Here is a 26,175-nt window from a genome sequence, read left to right as displayed (position 1 = left end):
TTTTATTGATTATAGGTTAGAGCCCATTCTGTGTGTGCTTCGGCCTCGGAAGAAGTCAAAATGTGGATATTTCTCTGGGTATTCACATTGGGGTGAGGTTTTGTAGCTTATTTTTGCCTTACTGCGGCAAGATTGCTCCAAGCTAACGTTCAGGTTCAGGTCATCAGTCACCCGCCCAATATCATGAAGCTTGGAATAAGATCAAGCATGTTCCTTTTACAGATCAGGCAAAATTAGAATATTTACTTGGCTTTGCATTCCACATGACATAGCATTGACAATTGCCACCTTTCGGCATAACATTTTCAAGGTCCTAACAATCCTGGATCCACTACATTCTTTAAAGCATTTGATTATCTGTACTTATCTGGGAATCTGGCTGCCTCAAAATATGCAGCACACTTGAGAAAAAGTTTCTGAGATGTTATTTCCCATGCTCGTAGTGTGAAAAAAAAATGCAGGACTTAGTTTGAAAACTCATTTCCTTTAACTTTTTTTTTAATGTCCTCATTCTTAACTGCATTTTCAATAAGAATTTTTACAGTGCAGAATATAGTATTGTACAGTGAGTTCTTCGCAAGCACAAAGAAAATCTTTGCCAACCATTTAAGTTAAAAGCAGCTATTAAATAAAACAATTTATATTCACGCTTGCCCAAACTAACTCTGAAGCACCACGTTCTTGATTCGTGCTGAGTGTTTTCCCAGTTGCCAGATTCTAAAGTCTTAGAAGGTCCAAAATATATGCACCAGAATAGCATTGTAAACCAGGGACAAATCATTTGGGCTGTGATAAATGATTTGATAGTGAATTCCCACCTGGACAGCTGCCCAACTATACTTCTGGAATGTTGAATTTATTATTATAGGCACATAATGTAATCAGTTCCAAGGAAAAGGTAAGTTATGTTAAGGCAGCCAATATGCCACCATATGCTGGTTTAAAAAAAATGTTAATGATGTGTTGGCAATTTATCTTTGTATTATTCCTTTGTTGCATGGGAGTGGAGGGAGGAGTGAAAATGGCATTTGTAAGATTCATTGCGAGTAATTTCTAAACTAAGGCCTTGTAGAATGTTCATTTTAGCCAGTAAGAGTCAATAGAACCCTAGTGGTTTCCTACACAGGAGACCTTTTGGCCCATTGTTTCTGTGCTGGCTGTTTTATACAGCAATTCAAAACTATCCTCACTATCTTGATGTCTCCCCATAACTTTGTATCTTCCTCTGCTTCAAATGTTTACCTGCTTTTCTGTTAAAGATGTAATGGCCTCTGCTTCACCTACTCCCTCCGACAAAGCTCTCCAAGTTCTAACAACTCTGCATAAAGAAATATCTCCTAACCCCTCTCCTCATTCTCTTAGTGACCATTTTAAACTGCTGACCCCTTGTCACTAATTCACCAACCAGAGGAAATAGACTTTATCTGTTAACCCTGTCAGGTCATTATTTTTATTAATTCTTATTTTAGCCGCCTTTGCTGTAGTGGAATAGTCTAATTTTCTCAAGTCTCCTCAGAAATGTAGGTTCTCATCCCTAGTATCAATGAACCAATAAATTGTGGCTACAGGATTTTCAATAGTTTGTCATCTTTTACACAGATGATTTTTATAATTTGGAAAAGCATGGACTTCTTGGAGATTTAATTGAAGTGCTTAAAATAATGAAAGGATTAGACTTGGTCCAAGTGGCTAGGCTATTTTAGCTGGATAAATTAGAGGGATCCAGGGAACACAAGTATAAATTACGAAAATATAGAATCAAGTTAGATACTAGGTGGTACTTTTTACAGAGAGTCATTGAAATAAGTTGCTGGCACATGCAGTAAGTGCTGACTCATGGAAAGCATCAAAAAGGAAGCTGATCCTGCAAATGGCAAACATCTTAACATATAGAGGTAGGTGGATCATTGGGGGCTGTGTCACCCAGTCACTGTGGTCTCCTGGAGTTTGCTTGATCACCTTTGGGGATAGGGAGGTTTTTGACTGAGTTTCTTCTTAAGTTAGGCTAGGTTCCCCCCCACCCTTTTCTTGCCTCACCCACGAGGTTATGTGACTGTGTTGGAGGGAGAGTTGGGAGTGATGGTATGTGGAAGTATACCATGTTGGGTGGGACAGACTCTATGAACCAGCTGGTCATGTTGATTGAAGGAAAAATGTTAGCCAGCACATCAGGACAGCTTCCTGCTCCTCTTCGAGTAATGCCATGGGATCTTTAATATCTACCTGAACCGGCAGACTTGATTTTATATCTCACCTGAATGTAGAGCCAATATACAAAAACAGTGTATTGGAAAATAATCTATTGGTATTAATGAGACCTTGCAACTCCAGAATTCCTTAAATTGACCAAATTATGCTCACAGCATATCCTAATGCCATTAAATTTAATAATGCTGTGTTTCTGAGCTTCAGGCAACTACACGTCTGGTGAAAGTTCCACAGGGAAGAATTTCAGAGTGTAAGTCTTCACTGCTCTCCTTGCATGAATGTGATGTTTTGGCTTAGGTACCAGTAACTAATGGGGCTCTGCTTTGATAATGAGGGCTGACAGCTACACTGCATTTTGCTGATGTTGTAGAGGATAGACTCCTGCTTTGGTGCATGTCATACTCAACTAGTCAGCTTGGTCTTGAGCTTTGAACTGTATGGAGTGCAGGAGAAAGAGGGAATTTTCTCTGTAGCTTGTCAAACAGTGATACAGTTATGTATTGCTGACTAGATATGGGGTTTGTAGAGCCCTAAAGTCGCAGATTGTGACAAACAGATCTAAGCTTTCTTTGAGATTTCTCCTTTTGTTTTCCCTCGCATTCGAGGATGTGATCAAGTCCAGGAGTTAGATGTACTTGCTATCCACTTTAAGACATCTCTCTATATGGGATGAGTGCTATATAAATGTAACTTGTCGTACCATTAAAGAGTAGAGGTGGTTGGGAGTATCACAGTCAAGCTTTCTTAACCATTATTGATTTGGTCATCTTTTTGCTAAAGAAAGCACAGCAATTATCTTCCTGCTGTCCTATTTGGATCAGTTTGCTGATTCAGCTGCTGTTCATCTTTCAGATTGGAATTTTACCACTCTGGAAAGATTACTACTCTTGTTGCTTTTGTCAGTAGCTTGGTGAATATCTACAAGCAGTAGACCAAAACATGCATCTCTGAGAGACCTTGTCTAGGTATTGAAATGAGATGAAGTTTCAGTTGTGACCATGTGTTTGTTCTTTTGAAGAAATAACATATCCTGATGAACAGCTCAACAGAGTTGGGAGTAGGCTTGGACGGAGGCTGGGCTAAAACTTCATCGAATACTGAAAAGTATTGAGGACGACTGTTCAAATTTCATGCTTGACATCTAAGAAAATGGCTTCATTCCTGAACAATAAGGTTTAGAGGGCCATAACTTGGCCAGTTTGTTCTGAAGCTCTTTGTTCCCCTCTTGTGGATATCTACATTCCACTCAGATTGGACTATATTAATTGGGACAGATGAAGTATGTAAGCAAGGGGAACAGCTAATTTTTCAGGGTTTTAACCATATCAATGCCTATGCTGTCTTGGTTAAAGGCTTATCCAGGATCAAGATTGTGGAAGAGATTTTGTGCTTAAGGTATTTCATTCGCAAGGGTTTAGTTTTGCACATTTGTGTTTTGCAATAATATCCATGACCCCTGAAAAAGTTATTCGCTGTTATATTAGTGATAATGAGGCCATTGTGTGTGACGATCCAGTATTAATATTGTTGTTTGATCCATAGAGGATATGTGAAAAGAAATTAGGTCTCACTTTGCTAATTATTGCAAAAACATTCTTGTAAAATTTGAGGGGTTGTTGGCATGTTGAATAAGTATCCCTTGTAACATCTTACACCAATTTATAGCTCACAAACTTTAGTAGCATTTGTTTGGGTTAAAATTTCACTTGGGCTTCCTTAAATTCAGTGTAAAATGTAGAGTTCGAACCCAGGATTCATTTCAAAAGGTTAGGTGGAGACTTTCCTTATGTCATTCATCTGCCTAAGTACATTCAACAAAGTTATACTCTGTCAATAATGTAGTTACCTGGAGTTTTGGGTCATGATTTTAGAACTGTTGAATGCCTGCTTGAATTTTTTTTTCATTTGAATTCTGAGATATCAAATAAGAAAAAGAAATTGCAATTATATAGTGCGTTTCACAACCTCAGGATGTTCCATAATGCTTCACAGCCAATGAAGTACTTTTGAAGTATAGTCACTGTTGTAATGTAGAGCAACATCACAGCCAATTTGCGCACAGCAAGTTCCCATAAATAGCAGTGAAATAAATGACCAGATAATCTGTTTTATGTGGTGCTGGTTGAGGGATAAATATTGGCCAGGACATTGGGAGAACTCAGCTTTGAATAGTGCCACAGGATATTTTATGCCCCCCTGAGAGGGCAGGTAGGGCCTTGGTTTAATGTCTCATTCGAAAGATGGCATCTCCCAACAGTGCAGTACTCCCTCAATACTGGGCTGAAGCATCAGCCTGGATTATGAGCTCAAGTCTCTGGAGTGGTGCTTGAATCCGTAATCATCTACCTCAGAGACGAGAGTGCAACCAATGAGTCAAGGCTGACACCAAATAGCTGGTAATACCTTGATTAAATTGACTTTTTTTTGTTGCGGGAAGATTTTTTCCTCAGAAATATTTTAGTGTTTGATTTTTTTTTTCCATCTCCAACTTGGAGGGAGAATTGATTATTGAACTTGAGGGATACTAGTTGACACCCTGTGGCGTTGCTCACAGGTAATCTGAGGTTTGGAGCACCATTATGATTTTTGTTGCTAAGTTGGAGCTATGTTTAACTTGGCTGATCCCTTTCAAGTTGCTGCTCAGCTACCTCCTGAGGGTAATGCTCTAAATATGCATACCCTGAGGTAAATTGGAGGCTAATTGCTATTGTTGTGGAAGCTGGTTTCTAGATTGGTAGCTGCTTATAAATCCTGCCCTTGGGGAAGAGACCAGGTTATCAAGATTCAAAAAGCAAGCAGGAAATTACTGGCTTTTTTAATATACTTTTATTTAAGATTTTCATTTAGTAAATATGACACTTTTATGATGGGTGCACGAGACACAAAATCTTTATACTAGAAGATCTACTGTGGCATTGCTCTTGGTGAGTCGAAGGACATTCTGTTTTATGCTATTTAACATGCAATATATTATCAGGGGCATTGATAGTGATTGAATAAATTAAAAGGAATTCTCTAACATTGCCAGGGAAGCCTATTAAAGTTCCTTAAGCTTGATTTCAGTCCTTTTAACTTACTCAGTTACTATAAACCAGTTCCCTTAAAAGAGGTGAAAATGTACTTGCGTGTCTTTAATCAAGTTCCTGACAATGGGTGGGATTGTGGCTTTCGGAGCTGTGGGTTGGGACCTTTGTTTTGGTGGGAGATTGTCCAGTCATGGCAGGTGTGCGGTAGCAGCAGCTGGGTATGGCAGGCAGCATCGGGGAGTAGATACAGTTGCACTGGTGGTGAGAGGTATTGGGCAGTAATAGGGATGGGGCAGCAAATGTCAAGTCACAGATCTGAGTTTGGCTGCTTCAAGGCATTTAATGCCATGGACAACAGTATCACAGCCCAATCAATCTTCAAGACAGAACTGTTGGGTTTCAGAGATAAGTAAGCAACAGTGCCATTAGAAGATGAAGGAATTGTCGATGTGTGACTGTGGAATGGCAATCCACCCATGGCGCATCTTGTGAACCGTTGCTCACTAAGATTCTTCCATGATTGAATAGCTTCTATTCACTCCGTATCACCAGAGGCCATAGAGTGGATGACAAACTTGAATGTCAACGTTAAATATTGCTTTTCAAGCTGCCATACGAAAGAAGTGCCATCGAAGATCAAGCATAGAGGATTCAGTGGTAAGTAAAATGAATGGGTAAGTTTAGTCGTCATAGAAAAAGTGTGAAAGCATAATGTTACAACAAATAAGTGTGATACTTAAAGGAATTGAGCCCATATGCATATATTGTAGATGATCATAAGTTTGGTTATATGTTGATTTTCAACAGTGTATTTGTTGATTTTGTCAAATATATTTATTCTTTAGTTAGCCGTGCCAATCCCAAACCTGCTGTATGGAAATGCAGATAATTTGAGATACTTTAAGGAAAGCAGTCAAATTATAAGAACATAAGAAATAGGAGCAGAAGTAGGCCAATCGGCCCTTCGAGCCTGCTGCGCCATTTAATAAGATCATGGCTGATCTGATCCTAACCTCAAATCTAAATTCATGTCCAGTTTCCTGAATGGGTCATTTTGTTGACTTCAGTTTACAGCATATAATTCAGATGCAGCTTGGTGAAGAAGAAGCCAATGTAAACGAGCAAGAGGCTCGATCTTTGGCTTTATTTGGTTCTAGGTCAGTTGCAGCAGTAATTTCTTTTAAAGCAAGTCAATTCTATGGATTTTCTCTGGGTCCACAATACGTACAGCAAAGCCTTCTCCTTCAGCCCAGTTTCTCTGCAGTCGTAACTTTTTCACCATGCAGGAGCAATTTTTTTCAATTCAGACAGTTAAAGAATGATCCTCTCCAACTATTTTGTCACAGTGGCTTTTTAGTTTCCTCACAGCCTCGTCTTCTGCCCTGAATTCCAGACCTTTGTGGTACTGCTGTTCCTTGCGAACACCTACTTGTTATGATCTGATACATGACATTTGGAACGAGGCCATCTTGTCACAAGCTTTACCTAAAGGTGGAGCTTGTCACTAGATCCTGCTGAGGGTTGTCTTCTTTCTACCCATTTTTTAAAATGTAATTTTGGCACTAAGTCAAACTGCACGAAAGGAGCTAAGTATTCTTTGTTGTAGAAAAATACAATATCACCTTATAATCTGTGAATCCAAATTTCTTTATCTTACAGATCTCTGTCAGCTTTCATGGAATTTAAGGCACAGGAAGAGGCCATTCAGCCCATTGTGCCTGTGCTGATGCTGGAGCTGCCTATGAAATCCCATTGCCCTGCTCTTCCCTGTGTTATTTTATATCTTTTCAAATACTTATCCAGTTCTCTTTTAAATTATGTTGTAATCTCTGCCTGAACAGTCACTTGTAGTAAAACATTCTATGTTCTAAAAGTGCTCTTATATCAAAATGTGTCTTCTAACTTCTTGTTAGAATCCTCTGTCTGTGCTCCCTTGTTCGCTAACCAGTGGAAACAATTTATTTCAAAATTCTTCATGACTTTTAAACCTCTTAGATTTGCCCTTAATTTTCTCTTTTCCAGTGAAAAGTGCCAATTTTTCACATCTTTCTTCCTAATTTATTCCATATTTTAATGAATCTTTACTGTGCTGCTTCGGTGACTAATATCCTTCCTATAATGGGATACCCAGAACTGCATGCAATACTTTAGCTGTGGTCTAACTAAGATCTTGCACAAATTTAGCATCACTTCCTTTTATATGCAGTGTTCCAAGTATAAAACCCTGAATGCTATTTACTTTTTTATGTGCATTCCTACCTTTAAAGGTGTACATATCTGCTTCCCTTGGGTCTCTCTGGTCCTCCACTCTGAGTCTGGCCTTTTAGAGTATGTTTCCTTTCACTGTTCTTCCACTCAAAATGTACTACTACGGATTTCTCTGCACTGAATTGCATTTACCACCGTATCTGCCCACTCTGCTAACCTGTCTATTCCTCTTGCAAGTTCTTGCAATTTTTTCCTCACTATTTGCCATGCTTCCTAATTTGGCATCATCAACAAACTTATGAATCATGCCTCAAGTTATTTGGCTGGGTTTAGAGTGAACTTTGACCAGGGGCTTTTGGCAAAATTTCTTGTTGACATGTGGGTGTGGTGATCGAGATGCCACTGGAAGAGGAGGAGGAAGAAAAGGTGGAACAGCCGAGGAGAGGAAGGGAGCTCACAGAAGGCATTACCCCAGTAGAGTTTATACGCCAAAAGCTTTATACCTGTAGTTCAGCAAGGAGCAGTATGCTTTAATAGGGAGGCCATCACAGAGCCATGTCACCTGTTGCAGCAGCAACTGCAGCCCAGCACCAGGTCATGCTCATCCCTCCTGTGGCTCTTATGGTGACTGTGACCCTGAATTTCTATACCTTGGGGCCATTCCAGCCTGCAGCAGGTGACATTAGTTAATTGGGTGTGGATGCCTGCATCAAACAGGTGACAGATGCTCTGTTTACCAGAACCAATGACTTCATATCCTTCTCTGGAGGCTACAGAGCAGGAAGACAGGGCTCTGGGCTTTGCCAAGATTGCAGGCTTCCTTCAGGTTCAGGGCATCATCAACTGTACGCACATGGCCTTGCATGCTGGCAGGAAGGGACAGAGAGTTTAATGGTAATAGTGCATCAGCGAATAAGGTCAAAGCAGGGAAAAATGGTAAAAAGTTAAAATTTTGGGCTCTTTATCTGAATGCACGAAGCATTCGTAACAAGATAGATGAATTAGTGGCACAAATGGAGATAAATGGGTTTGATCTAATAGCCATTACAAAGACATGGTTGCAAGGTGGCCAAGGTTGGGAATTAAATATTCCAGGGTACTTGACGTTTCGAAAAAGACAGGCAGGATGGAAAAGTAGCGGAGGTAGCGCTGATAATAAAGGATGACATAAGGACAGTAGTGAGAAAGGATTTTGGCTCGGAGGATAAGGAAGTAGAATCACTGGGTGGAAATTAGAAATAACAAGGGGCAGAAAGACTTTTTCTTTATTTTTATAAGAACCAATCAAAAACACTTACTTTGTTTTCTCCAGGGGATCTCTTGCAGATGTCTTCCTAAATTCTTTGTTGATGTTATGCGCCCCCCCTCCACCGACTTCCATACCAAAGCACCTTGCCTTTCAACAGCATAACATCTGATTTACTGTCAGCAACATCACAAGAGATCTACTGGCATTTGCAATAAATTAATGTATCTGTCTGCCACAAATTACTATTGGCTGAATCTTTTGGCATGCAAAAGAGATCAAAAACTTATTGATGACCAATGCCAGTATTGTAAATCATTATGGCAACTAATCGTAAAATGAGTGAAGTGTTGTTCATGACTGTGGTATTGAATTTTGGCATGCATATTTCATTGTGAACACTTTTTCTCTATTAAAGTAGTACTATAGTTATACATTGAAGTTTTTAGTGTGTACAGGACTCCTTTCTTACCCAGTATGTGAGGAGCCCAACAAGAGAGGAATCACTGCTGGATCTAGTAATGGGAAATGAACCAGAACAGATAAGAGAAGTAAGCATAGAGGAACATCTAGGCAATGGCGATCATAACATAATAAGTTTTAAAATAATGATTGAGAAAGACATAAGTAAGACAAAGCCCTAAGTAATAGATTGGAAAAAAGCTATTTTTCTGGAACTAGGACAAGTAAACTGGAAACAAATGTTGACAGAGATAGAACGGCAGTGGGAAATATTTAAAAAGCTAATCAGTAGAGTTCAGGAGAAAAATATTCCTCTAAAGAACAAGAACCAAACTAACCAATAATGACACACCATGGATGAATAAAGAGATACGGGTAAAATTGAAGCTAAAGAAAAAGGCATACACTAAGTACATAGACAATAAAGGCGAGGATGACAAAAGGGAATACAGAAAGGTTAGGAAAGAAGTCAAAAAAACAATTAGGAAAGCAAAGAGGAATTACGAAATAAAATTATCAAGGAATATAAAAAGAAATAATGAAGTATTCTACAGACACATAAATATCAAAAGAAAAATCTGGATAGTGGTAGGGCCACTAAGAGATACACACGATAAACTCATACGTAATGTCAGCGAATTGGCAGAAATAATGAATAGTTACTTTGCCTCATTATTTACCAAGGAGACTAAAATGGATGGCATGACATTAGGAGAAGGAAAGATAATGGAATCTTTATTCAAAGATATAATAGAAATACAACTAGAAAATGAAAATATAATAAAGTGTAGTCAGCATAGATTTCAGAGGGAAAATTATGCTTGACCAACCTTATTAAATTCTTTGAGGAAGTAATAGAGTAGACAAGGATAATGTAGTAGATGTAATATATTTGGATTTTCAAAAGGCCTTCAATAAGGTACCGCATTGTAGATTCATGACTAAGGTCAGAACATGTGGAGTCAGGGGACAGGCAGTAGAATGGATGGGAAACTGGCTACAAAACAGAAAACAGGGAGTAGGGGTTAAGGTTAGCTATTGGCAAAAGGTGGGAAGTGGTGTTCCACAGGGATTGGTGCTGGGGCCACTGTTGTTCACAATTTACACACACGATTTGGACTCGAGAATCGGAAGTAGAATTTCAAACTTTGCGGACGTCACCAAACTGGGGCGTGTAGTTAATACAATTCAGTATGCAAGAAGACGTTCATAAACTTGCAGAATGGGCATGAATTGGCAAATGAATTTCAATATAGGTAAGTTTGAGGTGGGGCATTTTGGTAGGAAGAATAAGGAGGCCACATACTGCTTGGATAATAAGAGTCTAATCTTGGGGTACAGATACACAAATCAATAAAAGTAGCGACGCAGGCTAATAAGGCCATAAAAAAGGCAATTAAGCACTGGGTTCATTTCTAGAGGTATCCAATTGAAAAGCTGAGAAGTTATGTTAACTTGTAGAGAACTTTGGTTAGACCATACTTATTGTACTGTGCACAGTTCTGGTCCCCATATTATGAAAAGGATATAAACATTGGAGAAAGTGCAAAAAAAATTCACAATTCAAAATTCTGATACCAGAACTGAGAGGATCTACTTATCAGGAAAGGCTGAACAGACTGGGGCTCTTTTCTCTAGAAAAGAGAAGGCTGAGGGGTGACCTGATAGAGGTTTTCCAGATAATGAAAGGGTTTGATACTGTAGATGTAGAGAAAATGTTTCTGTTTGTGGGCGTGTCCAAAACTAGAGGTCATAAATGTAAGCTGGACACGAATAAATCCAATACGGAATTCAGGAGAAACTGCTTTACCCGAAGAATGGTAAGAATGTTGAATGTGTTACCACAAGGCGTAGTTGAGGCAAATAGCATAGATGTATTTAAAGGGAAGCTAGATAAGCACACGAGGGAGAAAGGAATAGAAGGATATGCTGAGAGGGATGGATGAAGAGGGGTGGGAGGAAGCTTGTGTGGAACATAAACGCTGGCATAGATCAATTGGGCCGAATGGCCTGTTTCTGTGCTGTAGACTCGTTGTAACTCGATTTTCAATAATGTCATTTCTTTTACACTTAGGATCTGTTGAAGGTTCAGGGAAGATAATTCAGCGTTTTCCACAAAAAGACTGGGATGATGCACCTTTTCCGCAGGGAATAGAATTGGTAAGTACATAAGCTCTCATTTTGTATTTCATAACTGGAAATTGAGTTTTTCTTAGGTAATATTTCCCCAAAATTAATTTAAGCTGAAGCATAAATAATTGATGGCCTTCTTGAATCCACGCCTTCTAGCTATATTGGAATGGAAATCATATTTTGATGAAAAATGTTTTGTTGAGGCTTGATTTAATATGAAAACCTGAGCAGGCTTTAGTGTTACGATGCAAGTTGTAAATACCTAAATTCTGTCCCTGGTTTTATTACAGCCTAACTGTATTAAAAAATATGATACATTGATCCAATCATACTTATGTACATAAAGATTTAAATTAACAAATATCAGTGGGGATTGTGCTGGAGATACAGTTGTTGGGCCAACTTGTGATCAGTAACTTAATGTCCAGTAACATGAACACCAGAAGCAAGGAGACTAATAAAAATAGTTTGCTTGTCTCGTAGAATACTCTTAGTACATAGCCTTGCAATAGGTCACACAGTTTATTAGTTAAGTAACTTGAAATTCCTTTTTCCGTTAGCATATGAGAATGGAACCAGACACATACTTCCAATAATTAAATATTATTAAACAAAAATATTTGTCAGAGTTTGCATTAGGTAAAAACATTCAAAAACTTGTAAGAACAAATCAATAATTTATTTTATCAAACTCAGTTAATGGCAAATCCTACTGTAGCTTGAATGAAGCGTATTAGACTCAATTTGTAGAGTCCGATTTTGAATTGCCATCTGAATTAGCATTTCAATGGTACTATTTTCTATGGGTGTTTTTCCAGTCGTTGGATGGATCCTCCTGGTAGAGGAGCACTCTCATCTTGGGAGTGTTTCATATTTCGTCTGATAAAGCAAAACGTCTTGACAGTTGAGTGATATTAATGACAGATGTGGAGAACTCCAAAGTTCTTGCCTACTGGAAAGCAGGTGACAAAGAGGATGAAAGTGAGAATCATACCTAAACACTTATTAGCTGGGCAGTAAATGTAGAATAGCAGATACTTTGGAGTGCTGTAAAGCTATAATTTCATTCCAACTTCTCTTAACTGTGAGGTTGAATTCTACTATTTAATTCCTATCTCAGTGCCTTTTTTTTATTCGTTCATGGGATGTGGGCGTCGCTGGCAAGGCTAGCGTTTATTGCCCATCCCTAATTGCCCTTGAGAAGATGGTGGTGAGCCGCCTTCTTGAACCGCTGCAGTCCGTGTGGTGAAGGTTCTCCCACAGTGCTGCTACGTAGGGAGTTCCAGGATTTTGACCCAGTGACGATGAAGGAATGGCGATATATTTTCAAGTCGGGATGGTGTGTGACTTGGAGGGGAATATGCAGGTGGTGGTGTTCCCATGTGCCTGCTACCCTTGTCCTTCTAGGTGGTAGAGGTTGCGGGTTTGGGAGGTGCTGTCGAAGAAGCCTTGGCGAGTTGCTGCAGTGCATCCTGTGGATGGTACACACTGCAGCCACTGTGCGCCGGTGGTGAAGGGAGTGAATATTTAGGGTGGTGAATGGGGTGCCAATCAAGCGGGCTGCTTTGTCCTGGATGGTGTCGAGCTTCTTGAATGTTGTTGGAGCTGCACTCATCCAGGCAAGTGGAGAGTATTCCATCACACTCCTGACTTCTGCCTTGTAAATGGTGGAAAGGCTTTGGTGAGTCACTCGCCACAGAATACCCAGCCTCTGACTTGTAGCCACAGTATTTATGTGGCTGGTCCAGTTAAGTTTTTGGTCAATGGTGACCCCCAGCTTGTTGAAGGTGGGGGATTCGGCGATGGTAATGCCGTTGAATGTCAAGGGTAGGTGGTTCGACTATCTCTTGTTGGAGATGGTCATTGCCTGGCACTTGTCTGGCGCGTATGTTACTTGCCACTTATGAGCCCAATCCTGGATGTTGTCCAGGTCTTGCTGCATGCGGGTATGGACTGCTTCATTATGTGAGGGGTTGCGAATGGAACTGAACACTGTGCAATCATTAGCGAACATCCCCATTTCTGACCTCATGATGGAGGGAAGGTCATTGATGAAGCAGCTGAAGATGGTTGGGCCTTGGACACTGCCCTGAGGAACTCCTGCAGCAATGTCCTGGGGCTGAGATGATTGGCCTCCAACAACCATTACCATCTTCCTTTGTGCTAGGTATGACTCCAGCCACTGGAGAGTTTTCCCCCTGATTCCCTTTGACTTCAATTTTACGAGGGCTCCTTGGTGCCACACTCGGTCAAATACTGCTTAATGTCACCTCTGGAAATTAGCTCTTTTGTCCATGTTTGGACCAAGGTTGTAATGAGGTCTGGAGCCGAGTGGTCCTGGTGGAACCCAAACTGAGCATCGGTGAGCAGGTTATTGGTGAGTAAGTGCTGCTTGATAGCACTGTCGATGACACCTTCCATCAGTTTGCTGATGATTGAGAGTAGACTGATGGGGCGGTAATTGGCCGGATTGGATTTGTCCTGCTTTTTGTGGACAGGACATACCTGGGTAATTTTCCACATTATCAGGTAGGTGCCAGTGTTGTAGCTGTACTGGAACAGCTTGGCTAGAGGCGCAGCTAGTTCTGGAGCACAAGTCTTCAGCACTACAGCTGGGATGTTGTCGGGGCCCATAGCCTTTGCTGTATCCAGTGCACTCGGCCGTTTCTTGATATCACGTGGAGTGAATCGAATTGGCTGAAGACTGGCTTCTGTGATGGTGGAGATATCGGGAGGAGTCCGAGAATGATCATCCACTCGGCACTTCTGGCTGAAGATGGTTGCAAACGCTTCAGCCTTGTCTTTTGCACTCACTGAGGATGGGGATGTTTACAGAGCCTCCTCCTCCCATTAGTTGTTCAATTTTCCACCACCATTCATGACTGGATGTGGCAGGACTGCAGATCTGATCTGTTGGTTGTGGAATCTCTTAGCTGTATCTATAGCATGTTGCTACTGCTGTTTAGCATGCATGTAGTCCTGAGTTGTAGCTTCACTAGGTTGGCACCTCATTTTTAGGTACGCCTGGTGCTGCTCTTGGCATGCTCTTCTACACTCCTCATTGAACCAGGTAGAGTGAGTAATATGCCGGGCCATGAGATTGTGCTGGAATACTTTTAAATGTATAAAGGATTATGCTTTTTTTTTAAGCTGGGGATGGGGTTTGTTTTTTTAAGATCCTCCACATGAGGTTCCATATTTTGTTTTGCTCGGAGCATGTCAGTGCTTTACTCAACAGTAATGTCTCTGAATTTAATTGTTTATAAGAAACTACTATATCTACTATTACATCCTTTGTGGATTGAAGAGGGAGCTACCAACAAATAAGAATTGAAACCAGCAAGGAGGTCTGAGAGCACAGGTGCCATGGGAACAGAGGCCAGTATGGCAGTGTTGTACATTTTTCTGGAACTGATTTTCTGAATGTGATTGGACCTTGCTGACTATTTGACTGATAGTACCCTGTGGTTGGTATGGACTCTTACAACTTGGAAGGAAATCTGCCGCCATGCACTCTACTTTCCTACAACTCTGCATGGAAATTCTTAGACGCAAAACCTAGTTCAGAACTGACTATATTTTGTGCATGTTTACGCGATTGCTTTATAAGTGGATGCTACTCAACATTTTCAGATGTTTGGAAAAGTGTTAAAAAGTGAAACTTAATACCACAAAGTGTATTTCTCGGCAAAATGTTTACATTTCCTTATAATAGTAAGAAAGAACTTTTAAGAATTAATTATAGGTGAAGCTGTTTGGGAATTTTTTTTGAAAGCAGTTATAAATGCAAGTTTTTTATTTACGACCTTTAATTACTGTGTGATCTTGGTAATGCTTTTGGAAAGAAAGAGCTTGTATTTATATAGCGCCTTTCACAACTTTAGGGCATCCAAAAGTGCTTTATAGCCAATGAAGTATTTTTGAAGTGCAGTCACCATTGTAACGTTGGAAATGTGACAACCAATTTGTGTACAGCAAGGTTCCACAAACAGCATTGAGATAAATGACTGGGTAATCTGTTTCAGTGACGTTGGTTGAGGGATAAATATTGACCAGGACACCGGGAGAACTCCCCTGCTCTTTTTTGAATAGTGCCTTCGAATCTTTTATGTCTGCTTGAGAAAGCAGATGTGGATTTAATTTAACATCTCACCTGAAAAATGGCACCTCCCACTGTGCAGCACTCCCTCAGTAAAGTAATAATGGTATCATGCAAGAGAAGACCATCAGTCCATCTAGCCACCTATCCACAATATTCCTTTGGTGCATTTTTAATAACCATGAGTCCCATTTCTGATAAGAACCTGCCTAGTTCTTTCCTGAAACCACTTTTTTGTTTTACCAATACCACCTGCGTCGGTAATCTAATTACCATGTAGTAATTCCTTCAGAATTCTGGGATAAAAGTTGTTAGAGCCAGGGCCCTATCTACCTTGAGCTTCAACAACTTCCCCAATGTAAATTAGGGGTTACGGGGAGCGGGCAGGAAATTGGACATGAATTTAGATTTGAGGTTAGGATTAGATCAGCCGTGATCTTATTGAATGGCGGAGCAGGCTCGAGGGGCCGATTGGCCTACTCCTGCTTCTATTTCTTATGTTCTTATGTGTCCCTGCTTGTGATTTTAACATTTATTTAGTCTACATGTACTTTAAACTGAACCTCAAATCTAGCATTTCTTCCTTCATTTTTTTTGTGAACACTGTTGAAAAATAATGGTTGAGTACTTAAATAATTTCTCTATCTTCGGACACCTCTTCCCCATTGTCATTTTTTTATTCGTCCAACTCATCTTTGCACCTTTTGTTTACTCCTGACATACTTGAAGACCACTTTTCTGTTCTGCTTTATGTTTTCTGCTATGTACTGCCTGAAGTGTCAGTCTGGATTATGTGCTCAAGTCATTGTAGTGGGGCTTGACTCCATGACTTTCTGACTCAGGTGTGAGTGCCACCATTAAGTCAAGGCTGATGCCTAAATTTGATGAACTTGCACTGATCATTATGTCTTCACAAAAATTACTAGCACTGTTGCCCTGAAGTAATTCAACCTGATGTGTAAAATCCTAGTTAGGTGGATAAATTAGCATATCAAATCAAATAGAATCTAAATCAAATAGAATCTAAATATTCAGTCAGAAAGTTGACTTTTAATCTTAAGGAGGATCTTTAATTCTTATTTGAGCAGCTGTTGTCTATGATTCCGAAGACGTCTGAACCAGAGTACATGCAAATAGCTATTCCATGCACCTACTGATGTGTAATATGTATATTTGCATTGTTGCTACCGGTGACAACTTTGCTAGATTGGGCACATGAAACCATTTTTGTATAAATATTTTCTGCCAAAATTTTGTAAATTTGTAGTGCAAACAAAATGTCTGTGACTGTTTTGAAGATGCCCAGGCAAAGTTTTAAAAAAAAAGTATTCAAATAATGGAAGATATTTACCCATATTTTTATATTCAGTTATTTTTAGAAACTAAATGCAATGCCAACTCATTCTGCTCACTTTGCCATTATGTTTGTACTTGCTATAATTTACAGCCTCTCCACACAACTGCGGTAATGGCACCATTTGCCTTCCAGGATTGAAGGCTGCAGTGCATGTGACACCAAATGGTGTCTTGAGTAACAAGTTGATAAAATAGTAATGGAATAGAACATTTATGTGATAGCACACATATCTTTAAAATGACTAAGTGATTTCTTCAATTTGTCAATAGCTCTGAACTAGTCATGAATATTTTATGGCCTTGCGTGCATGTGGCAGAGTGAACAGTCATATGGTGGGTATATACCATTTCTGTCTGATTAATTATGATGGAGTAATAGCCTAAAGGCCTGGTGATCTAGTCAGTAAGTATTTTGGAGGCTTTATATAAGAATTTGTGCACTATGTTGAGGTGTGGATATATGGAATTGGAACAAAATACTCTAGGTTAGTAAGCCTACCACATGTAGTCAATTTCTTAGAAGCCAAATGCAAAGCTGACTGTGGTCGTTGATAAAATGAATGCAAATTAATGTTTGAGAAGTTTAATGTATCATAGGAATCCTGAGTTAGTTCTTCAGACTATTAAATACTTGGTTATATTTCTTCCCTTTCCCCACTTCCAGATGTCTGCATTGTTTTATATCCTGATTGAGAAAGACAGGCAAATGATTTATTAGGAAAATTGGAATGGAAGTAGGCCATTCACCCCCTCGAGCCTGCTTTGCCATTCTATTAGATCATGGCTTATCTGAAGCTCAACTCCATATACCCACCATATCCTTTGATACTCTTACATAACAGAAATCTATCAATTTCAGTCTTGATAATTTCAATGGATTCAGCATCCACAGCATTTTGCAGGAGCGAGTTTCAGATTTACATTACCCTTTGTATAGAAAAATGCTTCCTAATTTCACTCCAAAATGGTTTGGTTCTAATTTTAAAATTATGCCCCTTGTACGGGATTTCCCACCAGAGGAAGTAGTTTCTCTCCATCTACCCTATTGAATACCTTTATCATTTTAAACACCTCGATTAGATGAGCCCTCAGCCTTTTAAACTGAAGGGAATACAAGCCAAGTTTATGCAACGTGTTTTCATAATTTAACCTTTTAAGTCCTGGTATCATTCTGGTGAATCTGCACTGAACCCCGCCCCCAAGGCCAATATATCTTTCTGATTTGTCTTTCTTGGATTTAAAGCGGATGACCTCACACTTCCATCTGCGATAGTTTTTACCACTCATTTTGTCTATGTCCCTTTGTAACTTCCTTCTTTCATCTACACAACTTACTATGCATCCTCACCACTTGTCACATTACACCAATTGCAGAACATTCCTTTTATGTCTAATCTCTGTCTCCTACCCCATTCCACCAATTACCAACCCATGTCACAAGGTTCCATGGCTTTGGCAACATTGTTTTTTAATTGGTTGATCAGAATCACACCAAGCAGACTGGTTGATCCTCCCTTTGATTTTACCTTCCCAATGAACGAAGTGTCTGGTCTCCATTCAGCAGCCTCCCTGGACAGCTTTGATAAGATAAGAAATTACTTTTATGGGAAGTCATGGCACTACCTTGTGTCCAACCACATCCCTTTTCTAAATAGTAATTGAAGCTACAGCATTTGATTGTCTGATGATGGACAGTTTATCTGCTGGAAAATATGTGGCAGTTTAAAAAATATTCTATAGGAACAAAGGTTATGTATGGGTGTTTCCAAATATAAGTCCTTTTAATGATTAGGAAGGTTTGTATGTTTATTTCAGTCCACAAGTAATATTCAGTATATAGTTTTTTTTTATTCGTTCATGGGATGTGGGTGTCGCTGGCGAGGCCAGCATTTATTGCCCATCCCCAATTGCCCTTGAGAAGATGGTGGTGAGCCGCCTTCTTGAACCGCTGCAGTCCGTGTGGTGAAGGTTCTCCCACAGTGCTGTTAGGTAGGGAGTTCCAGGATTTTGACCCAGCGACGATGAAGGAACGGCGATATATTTCCAAGTCGGGATGGTGTGTGACTTGGAGGGGAACGTGCAGGTGGTGTTGTTCCCGTGTGCCTGCTGCTCTTGTTCTTCTAGGTGGTAGAGGTCACAGGTTTGGGAAGTGCTGTCGAAGAAGCTTTGGCGAGTTGCTGCAGTGCATCCTGTGGATGGTACACACAGCAGCCACGGTAGGCCGGTGGCGAAGGGAGTGAATGTTTAAGGTGGTGGTTGGGGTGCCAATCAAGCGGGCTGCTTTGTCCTGGATGGTGTCAAGCTTCTCGAGTGTTGTTGGAGCTGCACTCATCCAAGCAAGTGGAGAGTATTCCATCACACTCCTGACCTGTGCCTTGTAAATGGTGGAAAGGCTTTGGGGAGTCAGGAGGTGAATCACTCGCCACAGAATACCCAGCCTCTGACCTGTATTTATGTGGCTGGTCCAGTTAAGTTTCTGGTCAATGGTGACCCCCAGGATGTTGATGGTGGGGAATTCAGCGATGGTAATGCCGTTGAATATCATGGGGAGGTGGTTAGATTCTCCCTTGTTGGAGATGGTCATTGCCTGGCACTTGTCTCGCGCGAATGTTACTTGCCACTTATCAGCCCAATCCTGGATGTTGTCCAGGCCTTGCTGCATGTGGGCATGGACTGCTTTATTATGTGAGGGGTTGCGAATGGAACTGAACACTGTGCAATCATCAGCAAACGTCCCCATTTCTGACCTTATGATGGAGGGAAGGTCATTGATGAAGCAGCTGAAGATGGTTGAGCCTAGGACACTGCCCTGAGGAACTCCTGCAGCAATGTCCTGGGGCTGAGATGATTGGCCTCCAACAACCACTACCATCTTCCTTTGTGCTCGGTATGACTCCAGCCACTGGGGAGATGTCCCCATGATTACCATTGATTTCAATTTTACGAGGGCTCCTTGGTGCCACACTGGGTCAAATGCTGCCTTGATGTCAAGGGCAGTCACTCTCACCTCACCTCTGGAATCCAGCTCTTTTGTCCATGTTTGGACCAAGGCTGTAATGAGGGCTGAAGCCGAGTGGTCCTGGCGGAACCCAAACTGAGCGTCGGTGAGCAGGTTATTGGTGACTAAGTGCCGCTTGATAGCATTGTCGACGACACCTTCCATCACTTTGCTAATGATTGAGAGTGGACTGATGAGGTGGTAATTGGCCGGATTGGATTTGTCCTGCTTTTTGTGGACAGGACATACCTGGGCAATTTTCCACATAATTGGGTAGATGCCAGTGTTGTAGCTGTACTGGAACAGTTTGGCTAGAGGTGCTGCTAGTTCTGGAGTATATGTTGATTTATTTGAGAGTTCCTTCCTGAGTGTGCTGGGGATATTAGTAAATGGGTTGGATGTACCACGGCCATGTAGTATTGGAACTTATTTGAAAACCAGATGAGGATGCCTGCCTGTCAATTGTACCTGTTTTAGGCAATATTGGAGTGTGTTGGAACAGAGCAGGAAACTGTAGGCCAAGTCCATTTTCCTCTACAGGTGTCTTGCCTGTTCTTAAAGCCATTGTCATTGTGGAGAAGTCCTTAATTCAGACTCTTCTGCCTGCTAAGAAGAAAAACATTTTTTGGAGATTCGGGGGAGAAAGTGAGTAACAGACATCAGAGGGTAGATGGGGGATATGTTCTATGATTAGCAAAGTAGGTAACACAAAAGCTGTTCATAGAATTCCTTTTCTTTTTCTTGAGTTTGATGTGACTTTTTAAAATGAGATCTCTACTGTGAAATTTCAAAAATCCATTGCACTGAAACCATAAAATATGATGCTCATCTATATTATGGTTGCCATTTTGATAACCATGGGGGAAAATTTCTGCTCCCTTTGTTGAAGTGGTGTAACAGGCTGAGTGCTTGCTGACTTTGAGATTTCTTGAGATCAGCCCTAATTAGCCATGCATGGTGAATGGTATCCCCAAATTGGGCCTGGTTCCTCGAACTTCCTTTTATGCTGGGCATGGGAAAAAACATTTGTAAAAACCTAAATCATTACAGTTGCCATTTAACGATAAGTGGCCACACTGTGGTGACCAAGATTGTTTCAGCATTTCCAAAAGAAAGGCTACAAAAATCTTAAATGTATTTTTTCAAGCAGAACAAATGTGGAACTGTAGACAAATGAATTCCCTGTGGAGGTCTTGCTGCATGAGGTGAGTGCAATGGAGGTTTGCTCCATTTCACTCTCCAGGGCACAATACATAGAGAACAGTTGTGCAGCATGCCTGGTAGGAAGTTGCAGTCAGGCTCAACGTGATGCCCACTATCTACATGACTTGGAAACAGAAACGGAAGGAGATGGCACAACTTAAGGAAGCTACCAATGTGAGACTACCCAATAGTACCATTTACCAGTTAGATAGCCCAAATATGCATGCCACAAAATGGTCCTCATCGACCTTTTCCACAATTATTGCTAGCCCATGCCAAACCCTCACAACTTTACAGCTTTTTCATTGTTGCTCCTACGTACCCATACTCCATCTACACACATTCATGCTAAAATTTACGTTTGGCATACTCACATCTTGAGAGGTCCTTGTAACTAGATTATGTTACAATGATTTTATTTACATCATTTGTGGCCACTTATTGCCACACTAGATGGAATGCAAAACTCCATCTCTGCTGACATGATAAGATGGTGCATATGGGAACAGTCCGAAATTGGAGGCAGGCTCAGAAATTAGATGTCCTAGCTTCCCTTGGCAGGGTGCACCCTGGACATGCTTGCATGTAAGTGCATGGAGGGTGTAGGATTACATGAGGGCACAGGCTTCACCCAAACTCAGAATTAGTCCCATCCAGCTCTTGTGCTAAGTTCCCCTTTTTGCTTAATCCCACATAGATGCGTACACAACCACATGCAGATTTTAGTATCTTCTAACGAGCTCTATTGGAATGTTAGCTCCAAGATTCACTTTTAAACATGTTACTTTTCTATCACTAGTTGATCTCCCATGGTGTTGCACATAATATGTCAGAGAATATGATCAATGTTTTACCTGTCTCTGTCTTTTTGTTACTGCTTCAGTGGGATTAACCTTTGTCTTCACCACCTGGGTAGTAATCTGGCAGAACGGATTACCTGCCCATTGTAGAACCCGATGGAATGAAAATTGGGTGAGTTCTTCAATGGGCAGGCGATCTGCCCCACCAGCTTACCATCCAGCTGGTGAGGAAGAAAAATTACCACGTGTCTGTTTCTTGTCCCTCCTTAAGTCTCCATTTTCTTTTTGTGTTCTTTATTCTTTATCCTCTCTGGCCTCTCCCCCTCGCCACCTCTTCTGCCTCTTGTGCTCTTTCTCCTTCCGTCTCATCATTTACCCCCCTCATCTGTGGCCCCTCTCTCTCTCGGCCCTCCCTCCAATCACTCTGATTAGTTTACACACCACAATACAAAAGCTAAAACAAGTGTGTAATCACAAGCCATTTTTTTCTCACTCACAGAAACACACTGCTATTGTGTTTTTTAAAAAAAATACCCAGTATAAAGCTTTTGAAATTTGTCCTCTAGCTTTTCTTCAAATAATGTTGAAACTGCTAGAAGTTACAGAAAGTGTATTCACCAGAGCAGCTCAGTGAATGCTATTGATACATCTGGGAAATTAGATATACTGAGCATGTGCAGATTGCACAATCCAAATTCAGCTTGCAGAGTTGTAGGTATAGGCAAAAATATCAACTCCAAGCACAGGCTTTTGGGAAAGGCTGAGGCCTTTAATTAAAAGCTTCAATGAAAGCATTAAAAGACAATTAAGAAACTTCATTTAAGAAATTTGACCATATTAGTGTGAAATATGTATTTTAAAAAATGTTCTTTAAATCCTTATTTTGGACAATAGAAATTTTAGTTCCTCAAGAAAGTTATGTTAGCTAAAAAAAAATTCAGCATTTTGAACGATTTGGGGGAACACATTGTGCAATCACAGGGTGATATGCTCTCACTGTAAAATAGTAGTTATTGTATGTCATAACATTGTATTATCATCAACATTGAAAGTACCCATCACAGTGCCTCCTACAGGAATAACAAGTACTGCAAGCACCTTTAATGAGTTTTCAATTAAATCTGTGCCACCATGTGACTGAATTTAATATATAACAGATTGTAAGGCTGGAAGAGCAGACTGAATGTGCTGTCAGTGTCCCAGAAGAAGGCAGTATCTCTCTCTCTCTCTCTCTCTCTCTCTCTCTCTCTCTCTCTCTCTCTTTCATGTTTGTGAGCACCAGAATAGCTACATATTTTTTTGAAGAGTGCAGTTAATAAGCTTGGGGAAGTAACATTGGGTGAGGCGAAGTGCACAGATGTGGAGGAGCAAGTGGTGATGCCAAAGAGGGGCAGGAACCTGATACCCAGATGACAGCATGGCTACCATCAGTGACCCCATTACTTTGGGGAATGCAACAGTTCTGTGACATTGGGAAGTCATATCATGCTACTGTTGCAAGTCAGTGGGAAAGATGAAAGAGCTAATAATTCTGATTGATGGATCAGTCAGCTGTTTGACACATGTGTGGGCAGCACATTGGTTATAACTGTGGTTGATCCCTATGTTGGCTGGAAAGTGGCAGAATCATTGAGGGAGTAGTGACTTGTCATATCATTGCTTTGCCTTTGGTGGTGGTTGGCCATAGTGTCCTGGCAGTAGATGGCATAGCTCTGCAACTGGCTGTTTGCTGACCTGGAATCTGTGCAGACAACTGCACTTGGACATTGCCAAACAGACATTGCAGTATCTGCAGATATACTTGGTGACATAACAGTGAATGTAGTCAATCCAGCTCTGGTGCCTGCTGATCTCTGTGGCATGGTGCCTATCATCTTGTATCACTTCTGTCAAGAATACTGTATTTGGGGTGCTTCAGAACCAACCCCAATCATTAATTTTGAATGAATTTGCTATTCATTACTTGATATAACTGCAGGTTTATTCATTTTGTCCTATTATGGGACTCCAGCTGGCACATGCACGCCTTGTCATTCCCTGAGCGCCTGTGGAAATTGTATCGTATATCTCTTCTCAGCTTTTCCTGTTTTGGTGAAGTCTTGTAAATGCACCAATAGCATTTGGCTTTCTGCTAAAGTAGTAGACAATATTTGGCTATTTTTGGTTCCATGTAAACACTTCCTGCTGTTATGACGCAAAATCATCAAAAATTGAAAGAAAATTGAAATGTTATTATAAAATGTCCAAAAATTAACAAATCAGTCCTAAAAACACTGCAAAACTGGGATTTTAAAAAAGGCTAAAAAGCCATGAGCCATTTTAAGAGTTCCATTGCACATAGAGCTCTCCTCAGGCCATTCAGGATGGGCAAAAAAAGAGTGCACACACAAACCTGAGCTAACCAGACAGAAAGTTGTGCTTTGGTGCCACCTGCCATGGTGACTGCAAAATTGGCTCTGATACGTTATACTCTGACAGTCAGAGGAAATAAAACTATGTCACAATATTACTTTTATATCAGATTTCACAGTATGTGGAATATATTCCCTTTAATGATTCAGGTAAACAGTCTAGCTGTAAATAGATAATTTTTTAAAATAACATTTGTGACCTGAAACTTTGAAGTATAGGCTTCATATTGCAATGTCTTCAAATTAGAAGGTGATCAGATTTAAGAAATTACCATGAAAAACACTCCATGGACCACATCAACACAGATGTGCACAGACTACTTAATTGTGGTGTTAATAATACCGTAGTATTGTGAAACATTATGGGAAACCTTATGTTACATTCTGTTTTATTTCCGAATACACTGTTTGAAATATGTACTGTTTCTGGTTGATATTTTTGTGGGTTTTCTCTTCCGCAATGTATTTGCGGTTGAATGGACTCTTTCCACCAACCCATTTCCCTCCCCCAAAAACATGCGATGTAAACAATTTTAGTTCTAGTTATGAGACACAGTATTCACAAACAATTATTAAATTATTCTATCCAGTTACAGGAATCTGGAAATTGAAGCTTGAAAATTAATAACGTTTTTAAGCAACAACTGTTTTCCTATTTTAGTTTGAGAATTGCTTCAGATCGATCTTGGTGTGTAATTGCTACCTTGTTGCAATTGGGATGACGGTCCAGGAAAAACTTCTGCACATTCCATCCTTACATGCAGAACTCCACTCCTGGCAGTTGCATTTTTAAGGTTTTGAAAGTGTGGGTCGGAGAGTCTGCATTCTGAAAACACTTAAATCAGCTCTGGGTAAGGTTGTAAAGTGTCTTGGAGTTTAGCAGATCCACCAAGTACTCAATTCGGTGTCAACAAACAGTATGAGATGGCTTATTCTGATGGATCTCCCATTGTTCCCACAGGAGTCGGGTCTGGCATTGATTCTGGAATCATGTCACTTTTACGTTCCTGCAAAGCAGCAATATTGGCGGTATAACTGCTGTCATGATTAACTGTATTGCTTAGCATTTCCACATGGTGCTTTCTGTGCCTGGCCTGAGTTCAACCAAAGATCTTACAAAGAAATTAATAGAATGCTATAATTTTTCATCTCTTTTTAACATGTGAAATCCACTCAACTATCAGTGTCAGTGTAAAATGTATTGAAAATGCACTAAGCTGTTTTAGAAAACACTGATAGTCTTGAGCTATCATAAATGTTGTCAAATTTTGAATAACTGGAATAATGGAGTTTTTAGGTGAGTAATACAGTAACAGCACAAGAATGAGTAATACCATAATCTCACAAGATGTTTCATGATGCACAAGCTATCTTTTGTAACTTTTTTCTAGTTTGTCTATTTTCTATTTGATTTCTGGTGAAAATTATGAATCCATAAAACATTGAATTCATAGCATTCACTGATGCAAAATTACTACCTTTTTGTTTCAGGTAAATAGCATATTCTTTCAAGTGTTTCATGTACCTCAAAGTTTCATATTTCTTTGGGAACACATACAAACACAAAAATGACCTCTTCTGGCTAGTGGATTATATAAGACAAAGTTTCAGTGGAGGAAGTGGGTTTTGAAGTTCGATTTAAAAAAAAAACATTAAATTCCATTGACAAATCTTTTGCTTTGGGCTGGTTTCTGATATTGTGCCTTGGTTTAATTTTCGTTCCCCTTTCACATTTTCTATAGGTATTATTTAGCTCTAGAATATTGTTAGAAGTATGAAAATGCATTGTTTGTGGAATATAGTGTTTTGGTTCCAGTTAAATGAAATCAAACTTCACGAGGACATAGACAGATGGGTGAAATGAGCAGATACATGGCAGATGAAATTTAATGCAGAGAAGTGTAAAGTGATGCATTTTGGAAGGAAGAATGAGGTGAGGCAATATAATCCAATTGGTACAATTTTAAAGGGGGTGCAGGAACAAAGAGACTTGGGGGTTCACAGACACAAATCTTTGAAGGTGGC

General features: G+C 40.2%; 1 protein-coding gene across 2 annotated transcripts in view; it reads left to right on the top strand.

Annotated features, from left to right (window-relative positions):
- The window catches only part of sbf2 (SET binding factor 2), a 571,743-nt gene that overhangs the window by 88,972 nt on the left and 456,596 nt on the right, over positions 1–26,175 (top strand). For both annotated transcript variants that reach the window (XM_067993979.1, XM_067993978.1), the window contains exon 2: positions 11,225–11,310. In XM_067993979.1, the coding sequence (XP_067850080.1) occupies positions 11,225–11,310 (86 nt within the window). The remainder of the gene's footprint in view (positions 1–11,224; positions 11,311–26,175) is intronic.

The sequence above is a fragment of the Heptranchias perlo genome, chromosome 12 (assembly GCF_035084215.1).
Source record: "Heptranchias perlo isolate sHepPer1 chromosome 12, sHepPer1.hap1, whole genome shotgun sequence".
NCBI lineage: Eukaryota > Metazoa > Chordata > Chondrichthyes > Hexanchiformes > Hexanchidae > Heptranchias > Heptranchias perlo.
This window is presented reverse-complemented; position numbering and strand designations above follow the sequence as displayed.